The sequence below is a fragment of the Sorghum bicolor genome, chromosome 7 (genome assembly GCF_000003195.3).
Source record: "Sorghum bicolor cultivar BTx623 chromosome 7, Sorghum_bicolor_NCBIv3, whole genome shotgun sequence".
Taxonomy (NCBI): domain Eukaryota; kingdom Viridiplantae; phylum Streptophyta; class Magnoliopsida; order Poales; family Poaceae; genus Sorghum; species Sorghum bicolor.
Genome location: NC_012876.2, coordinates 58,259,920 through 58,271,317, shown reverse-complemented (window position 1 = coordinate 58,271,317; position 11,398 = coordinate 58,259,920). Strand labels below are relative to the sequence as shown.

Sequence of the window (11,398 nt, the reverse complement as noted above, 5' to 3'; positions counted from 1 at the left end):
AATATAATTTCTATACATAATATCCATGTGATCTGAAAAATACAGAAACTATGAGATGGATACCGTGTCCACGCTGTGTGGCCGTAGAACGTGGATGATGTGGTGAATTGGTGATTAGTGTAGCTACTAGATTTGACTACAAGTGCCTATGTATGAAGCGATCAAAGTTTCAGCCACCGGACACGCTGTGGGCAACTTTTGTTCTCAGATGACGCATCTCCCACTAAAATCCGGCTACATCAGACACGATTCCGCAACGCATCTACAACGAAAGAGATCAAAGGAGAACAAGTGCACAACAGCACGCAATACACCCTCGCCGGCGCCCGGCGGTGTCCGCGGCCGCCGGTCCACACCTGACCTAGCAAACCATTTCTGGGTTCTTTCTCCGGTCCGGTTCCGGCTCTTCCCCACCGGCCCCCGCGCAACAGACACCAAGCGCCAGCACGGCACGGGCTTCCCCCGCACGCCCACCTCGGGCCACGACCCGAGGCCCGGAGACACGACGACCGTACGGCGCCGCACACGAGGCGACCGCCCCCCACCCCCGCCCGCCCCGCGGCCGCTGCCCTTCCCCGTTTGCGCGGGAAAACCATAGAAAAAAAAAAAAACTGGGAGCAAACCGCCAGGCTCGCCAACCCCCGAGCCGCGCCGCCTCCGGCCTCCTTCCCCTGCAAGCTATCCTCCCCTTCCGCGCCCCTCCAAAAAACTTCCCCCAACTCCCCCGCCCGCGCAGTCGCGCACCCTTTCCAAACCCCAAACCCCTCGCGCCCGTCACGCTTTCCGCGATGCCCCAAACCCGTTCACGCGCCAAGGCGGCGTCGCCGCCGGAGGAGGCGGAGGCGGCGGCCGGTACCCCGCAGCGCACACCCGCGCCGTCCCCGTCCACCTCCCTCCGCCTCGGCATCGGCCCCGCGTCCCCCGGCGACGACAGCGCCGGATCCTCGCTCGACCGCAAGAGACCCGTCGCCGCGCCTCCCCGACACAGCCTGCGCCTCGCGGGCGTCGCCCTCCGCCTCGGCCTCGGCCCCGCCTCCCCCGACGACGATGACGTCGGCGCGGGATCCCCCAACCTCAGTCCCCCCGCCGCCGCGCCTCTCCGACGCAGCCTGCGCCTCGCGGGCGCCGCCGCGGGTAGTAGTTCCTCCGGGTCCGGGTCCGGGTCGGGCGCGGGTGAGAAGAGCACGGGGAGGGTTCGCCGTGCTCGAGTCTCCGCCTCTTCGCTTGCTACTACCGTCTCGCCGAGGACTGGGAACTCCAGTAGCGATGGCGGCGGGTCGGGGGCGGATAGGGCTTTGGCGAGCGGCGATGGTTCTGGCGGTTCGAATATGTTCACGACCCTGCGGTCACTGTCTCGGATCGGGAAGCGGCCGATGGAGGCGGGCGGGGAGGTGGGGGTTGGGTCCTCTCGTCGAGGCCAGGTGCACGACGAAATGCTGCACCCGGACGTGGGGACGCCAACGAAGCGGTACAAGACCATATTGGTTGGGGGAGTGCAGACAGAGTATGTTTCTGATACAGAGAGCGATCCTGATGAGGATTGCGTGATGCTGGGTCCAAGTTGGACCAAACCGAATCCTGCTGCTATGAACATAGATAGGACTGAGAAGGGGGATATGGATGATCCTGCCAATGCAAGCAATGAGGAGTCTCTGCAGACGCATAATCTGTTAGGGACGGCAAATGGTGGGGTGGTTGAGCAATTAGTATATCCTTCAGGAAGTAGTTTTGAAGCAAAAGTCTCTGCAGATATGTATTTCAAGGAAGATTTGAGCCAATACAGTTCTAGAAAGGAAGTCAAAGTGAAGGAGAAGCTTGTCTTGGGGAATAACAATTCTCGTGCTGATGCTAATGTGGGCCGTGCAGTCGGTACCAGTTCCAGCAAATTCAATCCTGATAGCAAAGGAAAGGGGAAGATGGTTGTAGAAGATAGTCTATCATCTCTGAGCTCAATTGAGGACAAGCCAGATTTCGTTGCAGTGGATTCCAAAGAGATTCAGCTCAACTCAGGATCAGTTTCTGCTTCTATGGAGTCACTTCGCAGACAATCAGCAAAAGAGAGGGCTATCAGGCTGGCCCCTAAATTTGCATTCGTCAAAGCAGATAAAGATGAGCATAGAGAAGAAGAAGAAGAAGAAGAAGAAGAGCTAGAGCCTGTTCCTGACGCTGACGCTCAGGACTGGCCAGGCCCATTTGCAACTGCTGCAAGGATATATGAAGAAAGAGAAGCTAAGTTGAGAGCTCGAGAGTTAAATTCTTCAAAGGTGGGCAAGTCTGCAAATAGGATCATCCTTTGGTCGCCTTCAAAGGATAGGAAAAATCCAGCACGAGCTCAGGGCCCGTCACTTACAAGCTTATGCTTAAACACCCTTGCAGAACATTCTGAATGTATCGAATCACTTGGAGGTATCCCAGAGGAGCTAAAGCAAAAGCTGTTAAAGATTCTGTGTCATTCCAGGAAGATGAATACTCATCTTCTCCTTGAACTACTGTGTGACAGTCCTACAGAACTGCATCTCAGTGAGTGTTCATGGCTGAGTGAGGATGACTTTGAGAAAGCTTTTGGGAAATGCAGCACTGAAAGCTTGCAGGTAGTATTTGTTTACCCTGCAGTTTCTGTGCTATGGACACATTATTTATTCCTTTCAATATGACCTTATTTCTTTTGGGTAAATTAAGTTGTGAGAACTCATTCAGTGTTTGTCTTAATGTAGGATCTACAGCTTGATATATCTGGGAGATGCATGCCTGACTACATATTGCCAACTACCTTAGCTAAGGTTCCTAACTGCATGCCATTGTTGAGAAAAATATCTCTTAAGGGAAATTATCGGCTTTCTGATAATGGTTTAGGCACAATCATCTCTGCTGCACCTTCTTTATCCTCCCTAAATCTGTGCGAGTGTTCTCTTCTCACTTCATCTGGAATCGATATTCTTGCAAACAAGTTACATTCAGTTCTTAGAGAACTGTATATAGATGACTGCACAAACGTGGATGCTATGGCGATTCTTCCTGCTCTACAGAAGATTAATCGTCTAGAGGTTTTGTCAATGTCTGGAATACAATCAGTGCGTGACAAGTTCATTAAGGAGCTCATTCCTGTTCATGGTTCAAATCTGAAGGAGTTAGCATTTGCTGGTTGCTTGTAAGTATTTACAAATTTCTACTTTAGGCAATAGTTTTCTTTTGGGAGCATCAGTACCATAATTATATTACTATTATGCAAGTATAGAGAAGCAACATGCAGCTGCATATATTTAGTTCTAAAAAAACATGGAGCTGCATATCTGACTTGCTATCTAAATGTAGGGAACTTACCTCATCTTCCATCAAGACTATTGGGGAATACTGTAAAGAATTAACTTCGTTGGACCTCCGCAACTTGGATAGGCTGCGTGATTCAGCAATGAGGCATCTTCGCGGTTGTAGGCTAATAAGGAAACTAAAGCTTCAAAGAAATGCATTCAGGTATTGCCCCACTTCCCCTGTTTTTTTGGTTGATCCAAGTTTGAACTGCCTCATTACTAAGCAGAATTAAGCGCTGTGCAAACATTCATGTCCTTTTACGTCAATTTTTTAAATGTGTATCATTGCATATTATTGTTTTCCAAACTCAGATGCATAATGATTATTATGCATGTATTATTTAGCTTCTTTCTAGCATTCTAGCCTTTTTATCTATGCTAACTCATTTGCCCTTTCTATTATATTTGTGCATTGTACAAGTGCTGATATTTTTTTAACTAACTGATCGTAACGAGGGTCTGAGAGTAATATGTCATGACCCACTTAATCACTTGTAGCACTAGTTCTGCCATCTGTATAATTAAATTACTGCTATTTTAAAGTTGATGAATTACTTAGACATGATAGATTAGAAAGGAAAAGGAAAGGCAAACCACTGCTGTAATTTAGTGACTCTTGGTTTCCTTGCTCCTGAAGATGTCCTGGAAGTTGACATAAGCAAGGTTTAACAGTTTGTGTATTGTGGAGCTCATGTCTTCAATTTTAGCAAAAAGTATCACTCATTAATTCATGATGGTACTGTTATTTTTTCTTGATCAGAATATGCTCTGTTGTGTAATGAGATCGCTGCAAATTCTTCCTGATGTTATAATTAGTTAACTTGATTCATTATTACAGTGATGAAGCTGTGTCTCAATATTTGGAAGAATCTGGAGGATGCCTGACTGAGTTAATGCTAAACAATGTTAAGAAGGTAATTTGTTCATTCTTTCCCTTTGGTGCGGTTTGGATACCGGGAAATGTGGGGTGGGTTAGGTAAATGAGGGGAGGAAAATACTCTATCCATTGTTTGGATTTATGGAATGGGATAGGGATAGGGAAATGATGTGGTCTTTTCCCTAACCTAGTAATCTGCAAACACAATGGAGGGGGGTGGGTTATGGCCGGGTTATGACCGAGCCCGCGTCGCTTCGCCGCCCAGGCTGCCGGAGCCGCGTTGCTTCGCTGCATAAGTTGCGGAAGCCAGCGTTGCCTCCTGCTGCCGACCGACCGAGGATGCGCGTCGCTTTGCCGTGCAGGCCACCGGAGCCCCGCGTCACTTCGCCACGCAGGCTGCCAGAGCCAGCGTCGTCTCGTGCTGGCGACTGAGGCTGCGTGTTTCTTTGCCGCACACGCGTTGGGCGTTCTCCGCTACAGCTAGCCCGCCGGGATGCGTCCTGCTGTGTGAGATCGGAGTTGGCTGAGACTAGCAGAGAGAAGATTGCAGAAGAAAGGACAAGAAGGTGCTGACAGAAAATGCTTGTGATATTTTTTTATTCATTCACTGCTGTAGGTCCCACCACATATCTCTAACCCAAACCAAAGAGAAACAAACATGGGTATGGGTACAGGTGCTAGTATCCCTATCCCTTTCCTTCTCAACCCAGCGTGTTTCCTATTCCCTAACCCAGGCTCCATCCAAACGCCACCTTCTTGAATATGTGGCAATCCCTGAATGATATAAATCTTATCCTTGGGACCAACCTTATATTTTTGTTTAGATGTAGACCCTTTAGTCTTTTTCCTTTTTTTTTGAGCAAGAGACCATGCAAAAGGTTATGAGATGGTTTAGTTTGAAAAAGCTATCTATGGATTAGTTTAGAGGTGGTTTAGTTTGAACTTAGGTTGCACTAATAATGTGGAACAGACACAACATCATGTGATCATAGATGCAAATTACTATATGAAGACCTGTTACTGATAAAAAAAGGCGGTAAGTAAACCTTTGGACGGCGTTACATCCAACAAATGTCTGTTGGCTAGTCAGGAGCATTATAATGTGCAGGGGTTAGAGAACTGGTAACAGGGATCACACTGTACTTTAATGGGGAGAGGTACATTTCATCTATGCACTCAGTTCAAAACTGGAATTTAATGAGTGCATATTTGAACATTTCTGGTTTGGTGTAAGCATATAGCATGATTTTTGAGAGATATGATTGGTTGGGCGCAATGGAGAATATGAACAAACTGCAAATCTACATTTGGGCATGGGCATGTTTGAGTTTGTTCAGGCTGCATCAAACGTGCATCACTATTTATGTGGTGGTAGTGGGAACTAAGAACCAATCTGATGAACCTTCAGTTATCTGAAATTGTTTTTGACATGACTATGAAAGTTTTATATTCAAATCAGGGACCTGTTATTTTGATCACTTAGAGCATCTCCAAGAGACTTTGCAAATGAATTTTGCATTTGGTGTTGTTTGCAAAGTCCCAAACTCATTTGCAAAGTCTAAAAATAGTCCAACTCCAAGGGACTTTGCATTTAGACTTGGCAAACCCAAAGTGTGGACCCCACCCAAGAATTTTTTTTTTCACCGATCGCGCCCGCGCGTTTTTTTTCCTTCGCGGCATTTTGATGTACGTCGTGCGTGCCAGTCGCCGCCCAGGCCAGGTCGCCGCCAGTTGCCGCCCAGCCCAGGTCTTCGCGCCGATCGCTGCCCAGCCCAAGCCGCGTTTGTCGTTCGTCGCCGTCGTCATTCGCGTCAGTTCGGCTCCGTCCACCTTCGTCCTCCTCCGAGGGAAGGTAAAACAATCTTTCACAACAATATATATGTGAGATAAAACATAAAACTGCAGCAAACTTTCACAACAATATATATGTGAGATAAAACAAAAAATTACAGCAATCTTTGACAACAATATATGAGATAAAACATGGCCATCTATCCGAAAACTCTAGAATTCATGCCTTTGTCGTAATGAACAACGACCGCCGGCCATCTAAACCTTAGGCCGCCATGTCTACCACCCCTAGACGGCACAGAATCACCAAACCCGCCCATCCCAAAACCCTACAAACAATGGCCGCCATGCTACAGGAATCGAGCTGAGAGAGATTGAGATCCATGGAGGTACTTTGCTGGAGGAGGCGCGCGACACCTTGGCGGCGGAGGGATCCTTCACGAGGAAGCTGGAGGGCGGGTGCACACGGCAGCTGGAGGGACGGCGGGCACGCGCGGCAGCTGGAGGGCGGACGCGCACGGTAGGGAGGGCGGGCGCGCGCAGCAGGGAGGGCGGACGGGCATAGAGAAATCGCGCGGGGTGGGGGGAGCCGGGGGGACGGAGTCCAACGTGGAAGGCCGAAATTGTAGATGCAAAGTGGTGGGAAGGTTTGCATATATGCAAAGCCTCAACCTCTATTTGCAAAGTTAACCAAATTGCAAATCTTATTTGCAAAACCATTGGAGGGGTATTTTCTACTCTTTTTTGCAAATAGGGCAATGCAAAGTTTGTTTGCAAAGCCTTTGGAGATGCTCTTAGCTAAAATATCTCCGTTTCACAAAAGTTGTGATCAAGAGGGTAGAACTTCTAAAGATGCTGTCTAGGCCCTGGATCCATGGTGCTAATGGCCAGCAACTAAAAAAATAGCAAGTGTGTCTCCAAACACCCGACCTACTAATATGTGTTGTAACCATTAGTATATTTTGTGGCAAGTTGAAGGTTGCTACTAGTTGCTAATGGTTGGCAATGCTACGTTTAGTAGATCCAAACAGGCCATAATCTTTTGTTGGTTGAAGTGTATAACAACTTAAACTGTTATTTACGCTTTTTTTTTTGCTTGTTTCTTCTCAATCCGACTGGGAAATTTTATTAAGTTGGTTAACATGTGCTATTTCCTTGACCGTTTTCTGTGATGTCTTTCATCTGTTTCACTTATGAATAATCCTCCGCTCATATTTAGTTCTCATCTGATGTATTTCATTTAGGTTGGAGACCTTACTGCCCTTGCAATTTCTCGCAAATGTTCTGTTCTATTGGAGGCCCTGGATCTTTCCTTCTGCCGTGAACTGACAGACGAAGCTTTGGGGCTGATTGTGGACAGCTGCCCATCATTGAGGATTCTTAAGCTATTTGGTTGTACCCAGGTATGATGACCTTCCTAGCTAATACAGAGCATACTGCCTCAACAGTAAACATAAATAAATATACTTCCTGTAACATGTTCTTTCTGTCAGCAGTCATGTTCTTTCCATCAATAGTAAACATAAATAACACCTGTTGATTGGTAGTATCATCTGAGTAAAGAGCATCTGTTGTTTGGGGGCTTTGAAAACCGTACTTACTATGGACCATTTCATTGCAGGTCACGGATTTGTTCCTCAAGGGTCACTCAAACACATCGGTCAAAATCGTCGGAATAGAAGGGAGCATACTAGTGCAAATGGATAACCGTTAGTTTGTGTGGAGAACGACACTACATTCTCCTCACCATTCAGTTACCTTTTTTTCCGAAACGAGGGAACTTTCCCATTTTCATTGAATGAACAACGGAAACCGTTCATACAAAGAGTTTGAAGAACAGATAGAGAACTAGACAGTCGCATAGCTCTATAGAAAGAGACTACAGAAACACGAAGCGTACGAAAACTACAGCTTGCCAACACATCATATTGAGAGCACCAGCAAAAAAGCCAAGGTTGATTACACAAAAGCTTAAGCAAGCGACACACAGCCTTCCTCAGGATAGTTTCTTGCAAAAAACCAAACATCATTCTGTCTCCAACATCATCTTGATTACTTCTGTCCATCCGGCTTATCATCTTGGTCAGTTGGCTTGTTGTTCTCTAGAGAGCGATGCTTTTGAGCTACCATTCAGTTACCTAGCTTAGGTTTCGAGGCATCAAGGTGCACAATGTGGCTGCAGCATCAAGTGGGGAATATTTTGTCAACCAGTGAACCTACCTTGCTTATACCAGTTAGCCATGTAGAGAACTTTCTTGAAATGCTTTGTTTTTCTCGGTTAATTTTTTTTGAAAGGTTTCTCGGTTATCTTGAAGCAGTGGAAAATCTGCTGCTACATCATGCAAACTATTGATAGAATATTTTTATTTGTTATTAGATGGTCAAGATTGGATATTCAGATTATTGTTGTTTCTGAAGCATATGCGTTAGCTTACTTTGAGCCAAATTATAAAGAGCACCTCATTTCTCGAATGAATGGATCCCTTTTGCTATGGTCGTGTTTACTTCCTGGAGGAAAAAAGTTCGCGACACTGTAGCACTTTCGTTTGTTTGTGGTAATTATTGTTCAACTATAGATTAATTAGGCTTAAAAGATTCGTCTCGTACATTTCAACCAAACTGTGTAATTAATTTTTATTTTTGTTTATATTTAATACTCTATGCATGCGTCTAAAGATTCGATATGACATAGAATTTTGAAAATTTTTGGATTTTGGAGTCAAAGTAAACAAGGCCTATGCATATCCATAAGCGCGGAGATGACAAAGGCAGGAGGCAGCCACTGGCTGTCCCTCCCTATACTTCCCATCTTGCTATCTGACATATTACCTACGTCCCAAATACAAGACGCAATTTGACTTGGTACAATCCATAAAATCACATTGTTAACTGCTAATTTCTTTTATAATATAGAATTTATATAACAAGAGTTTGATCACTAAAAACTATTTTCAAATACAGATTTGTTGTAACCTTTTTTGTGATATATTTTTAAAATATAATTAAACTGATTATTGATTAAAAGATAACAAAGTTCTAATTCTTACATGACTTGAAATTTGGGACAGAGGGAGTTCATTGTCCTGCATTGTTTCCATTGAAAAATGAATGGAGTTATAACTAAAAATACACATGGGCCTTGTTTAGTTCCAAATTTTTTTGCAAAATCGACACTGTAGCACTTTCGTTTGTATTTGACAAATATTGTCCAATCATAGACTAATTAGACTCAAGAGATTCGTCTCGTCAATTTCGACCAAACTGTGTAATTAGTTTTTATTTTGGTCTATATTTAATACTCCATGCATGCGTCTAAAGATTTGATGTGACGGAAAATCTAAAAAGTTTTGCAAAATTTTCTGGGAACTAAACAATACTTTAGTCAATACTGCCCGCAATACAAGACTTAAATGCTTATACGATGCATCGCATCATGCATGTCCAGATGTCCTGCACTCGTCCTCTACCCGATGCATCATGCATGTCCTGAACTCGTCCTCTACCCGACTATCCTGATTTGTATGTTTGCATGTAGATGTAGCCTACGGTCTTGTTTAGTTCACCATAAAAACCAAAAAGTTTTCAAGATTTCCCGTCACATCGAATTTTGTGGCACATGCATGAAACATTAAATATAGACGAAAATAAAAACTAATTACACAGTTTAGCTGGAAATTACGAGACGAATCTTTTAATCCTAATTAGTCCATGATTGGATAATATTTGTCACAAACAAACGAAAGTGCTACAGTACCGAAAAGTTTTCACTTTTCGGAACTAAACAAGGCCTACATCAAGGAAAAGTGAATTGTGTGATGCATCATGCATGTCATGCACTCGTCCTCCACTCCACGTCATGATTTGTCAAGCGGCCTTGTTTAGTTTCCAAAAAATTTTGTAAAATTTTTTAGATTTCTCGACACATCGAATCTTGCGGCACATACATGAATTATTAAATATAGATAGAAAAAATATCTAATTACATAGTTTGCCTGTAATTTGCGAGACGAATCTTTTGAGTCTAGTTAGTCCATGATTGGACAATACTTGTCAAATACAAATGAAAATGCTACAGTGTCCATTTTGCTAAAGTGAGTCGTGTCTTGCAGTGGCGCAGCTCGCAGCAAAATATTTGGGGGGGGGGATTTGTGTAATACTCTGAATCAATATGTATAGAAGTTCGTAGAAGTCATAATATAATTGGTGGTAAAGATGACTTTACATAGATAGGATTAAATACAATTGGTTCACTGTTCATAGAACACATTAGAAGCTATCATAGTATTAGACAAGCACATAGCAAAATTGGAAAGCTTTGCCAAGTTGTTCAGTTATCTCTAGTATTTCTCTCATCCTAATCGATTTAGCATTCGAAAAAAAATGGAAATTGCAAATATAATGTGCAAGCTACATAATACGCACCCCGCGACTATGGACGGCTAGCCACCGCCGGCGCCGCTGGCCGTCGCCGGCCAACCCTCGCCCCTCCCCTCCCCTGCTAACCTCACCGCATCTCCCCCGCCCCCACCCTCCCACTTCCCCACGGCTCTTTCGGTCTGCCACCGTCAAATCTCTCCTGGCGAACGACGAACTTGCCCGGCTCAAATCGTCTGGATGGGAGGACTCTCGGATCTCTGTTTTGCCCATGGTTTAGAGTTTGAGAGAGTGGTGGATCACCGCTTCAACTGCTCAGTGAGTCCTACATCATACAGCTCCCCCTCTAATTTCCATCTGCTGCTCAACTTTGGTCGGTCTGCTATTCGTCTGAATGAATATTCAGTTGCTCTGATTCTTCAAGCCTGTTTGGGGGGAGTTGCTAAGGATTTCAATGTCTGCTATCTTTCAGATTGGATGTTCAAATTCACCGTTTCTTGCAAAAAAGTGGGTCTAATGGTTTACAAGTTAAATAATTTCTCCTGCAAATCATACTCTCTCTTCTTTGCCCCGTGGCGAGAAGGAGGACCGAATTGGAGAAAGCAATATGACTTGTTTTGCAAGGAACAGGATGATGAATGGACTTTAGTCGGTGCTAAAGGCAAAATAAGAAGAGGTCAAGCAGCCTCTGATAGAAGAAGCTATGCCGATATTGTTCGATCTTCGCCTCGGCAAGCACTGTCAGTCTTCAAGCGATTATCCTTTCCTGCGGATTACAACCGAAACTATGAATCTCAAAATTTTGGTGGCCTTAACCCGATCTCTCCCTCCATTTCCAACCTTGCTCCCAATCAAGCACGTGTTCATCGCTGGGTCATCAAGAACCCGCTAGAATCTCGGGAGCGTACCCAAACTATGAAAATAGTCATAACTGCCAAGGCGCCATCTCCGGCTCCCACCTTTTCAAAAGCTACCCCGCTGCCTATCTCTGGGCCGGACCAACTGGGTGGGAGAGAAGGTCAATGTCGTAGATGTCTTGGGCCGGGCC

General features: G+C 45.1%; 1 protein-coding gene across 1 annotated transcript; it reads left to right on the top strand.

Annotated features, from left to right (window-relative positions):
• On the top strand, positions 630 to 8,448 carry LOC8080646. Its single transcript, XM_021464290.1, has 6 exons — positions 630 to 2,591; positions 2,715 to 3,148; positions 3,313 to 3,471; positions 4,147 to 4,222; positions 7,221 to 7,379; positions 7,598 to 8,448. Exons 1-6 carry the CDS (start codon positions 789 to 791, stop codon positions 7,688 to 7,690), a joined length of 2,724 nt encoding a protein of 907 aa, XP_021319965.1. The 5' UTR covers positions 630 to 788; the 3' UTR covers positions 7,691 to 8,448.

Excerpts from the sequence above, each read along its gene's own strand:
- LOC8080646 (XM_021464290.1), top strand. The coding sequence starts at position 789 with ATGCCCCAAACCCGTTCACGCGCCAAGGCGGCGTCGCCGCCGGAGGAG. Across the intron at positions 4,223-7,220 it reads TGCTAAACAATGTTAAGAAG|GTTGGAGACCTTACTGCCCT; the intron begins GTAATTTGTTCA and ends TATTTCATTTAG. Across the intron at positions 7,380-7,597 it reads AGCTATTTGGTTGTACCCAG|GTCACGGATTTGTTCCTCAA; the intron begins GTATGATGACCT and ends ATTTCATTGCAG.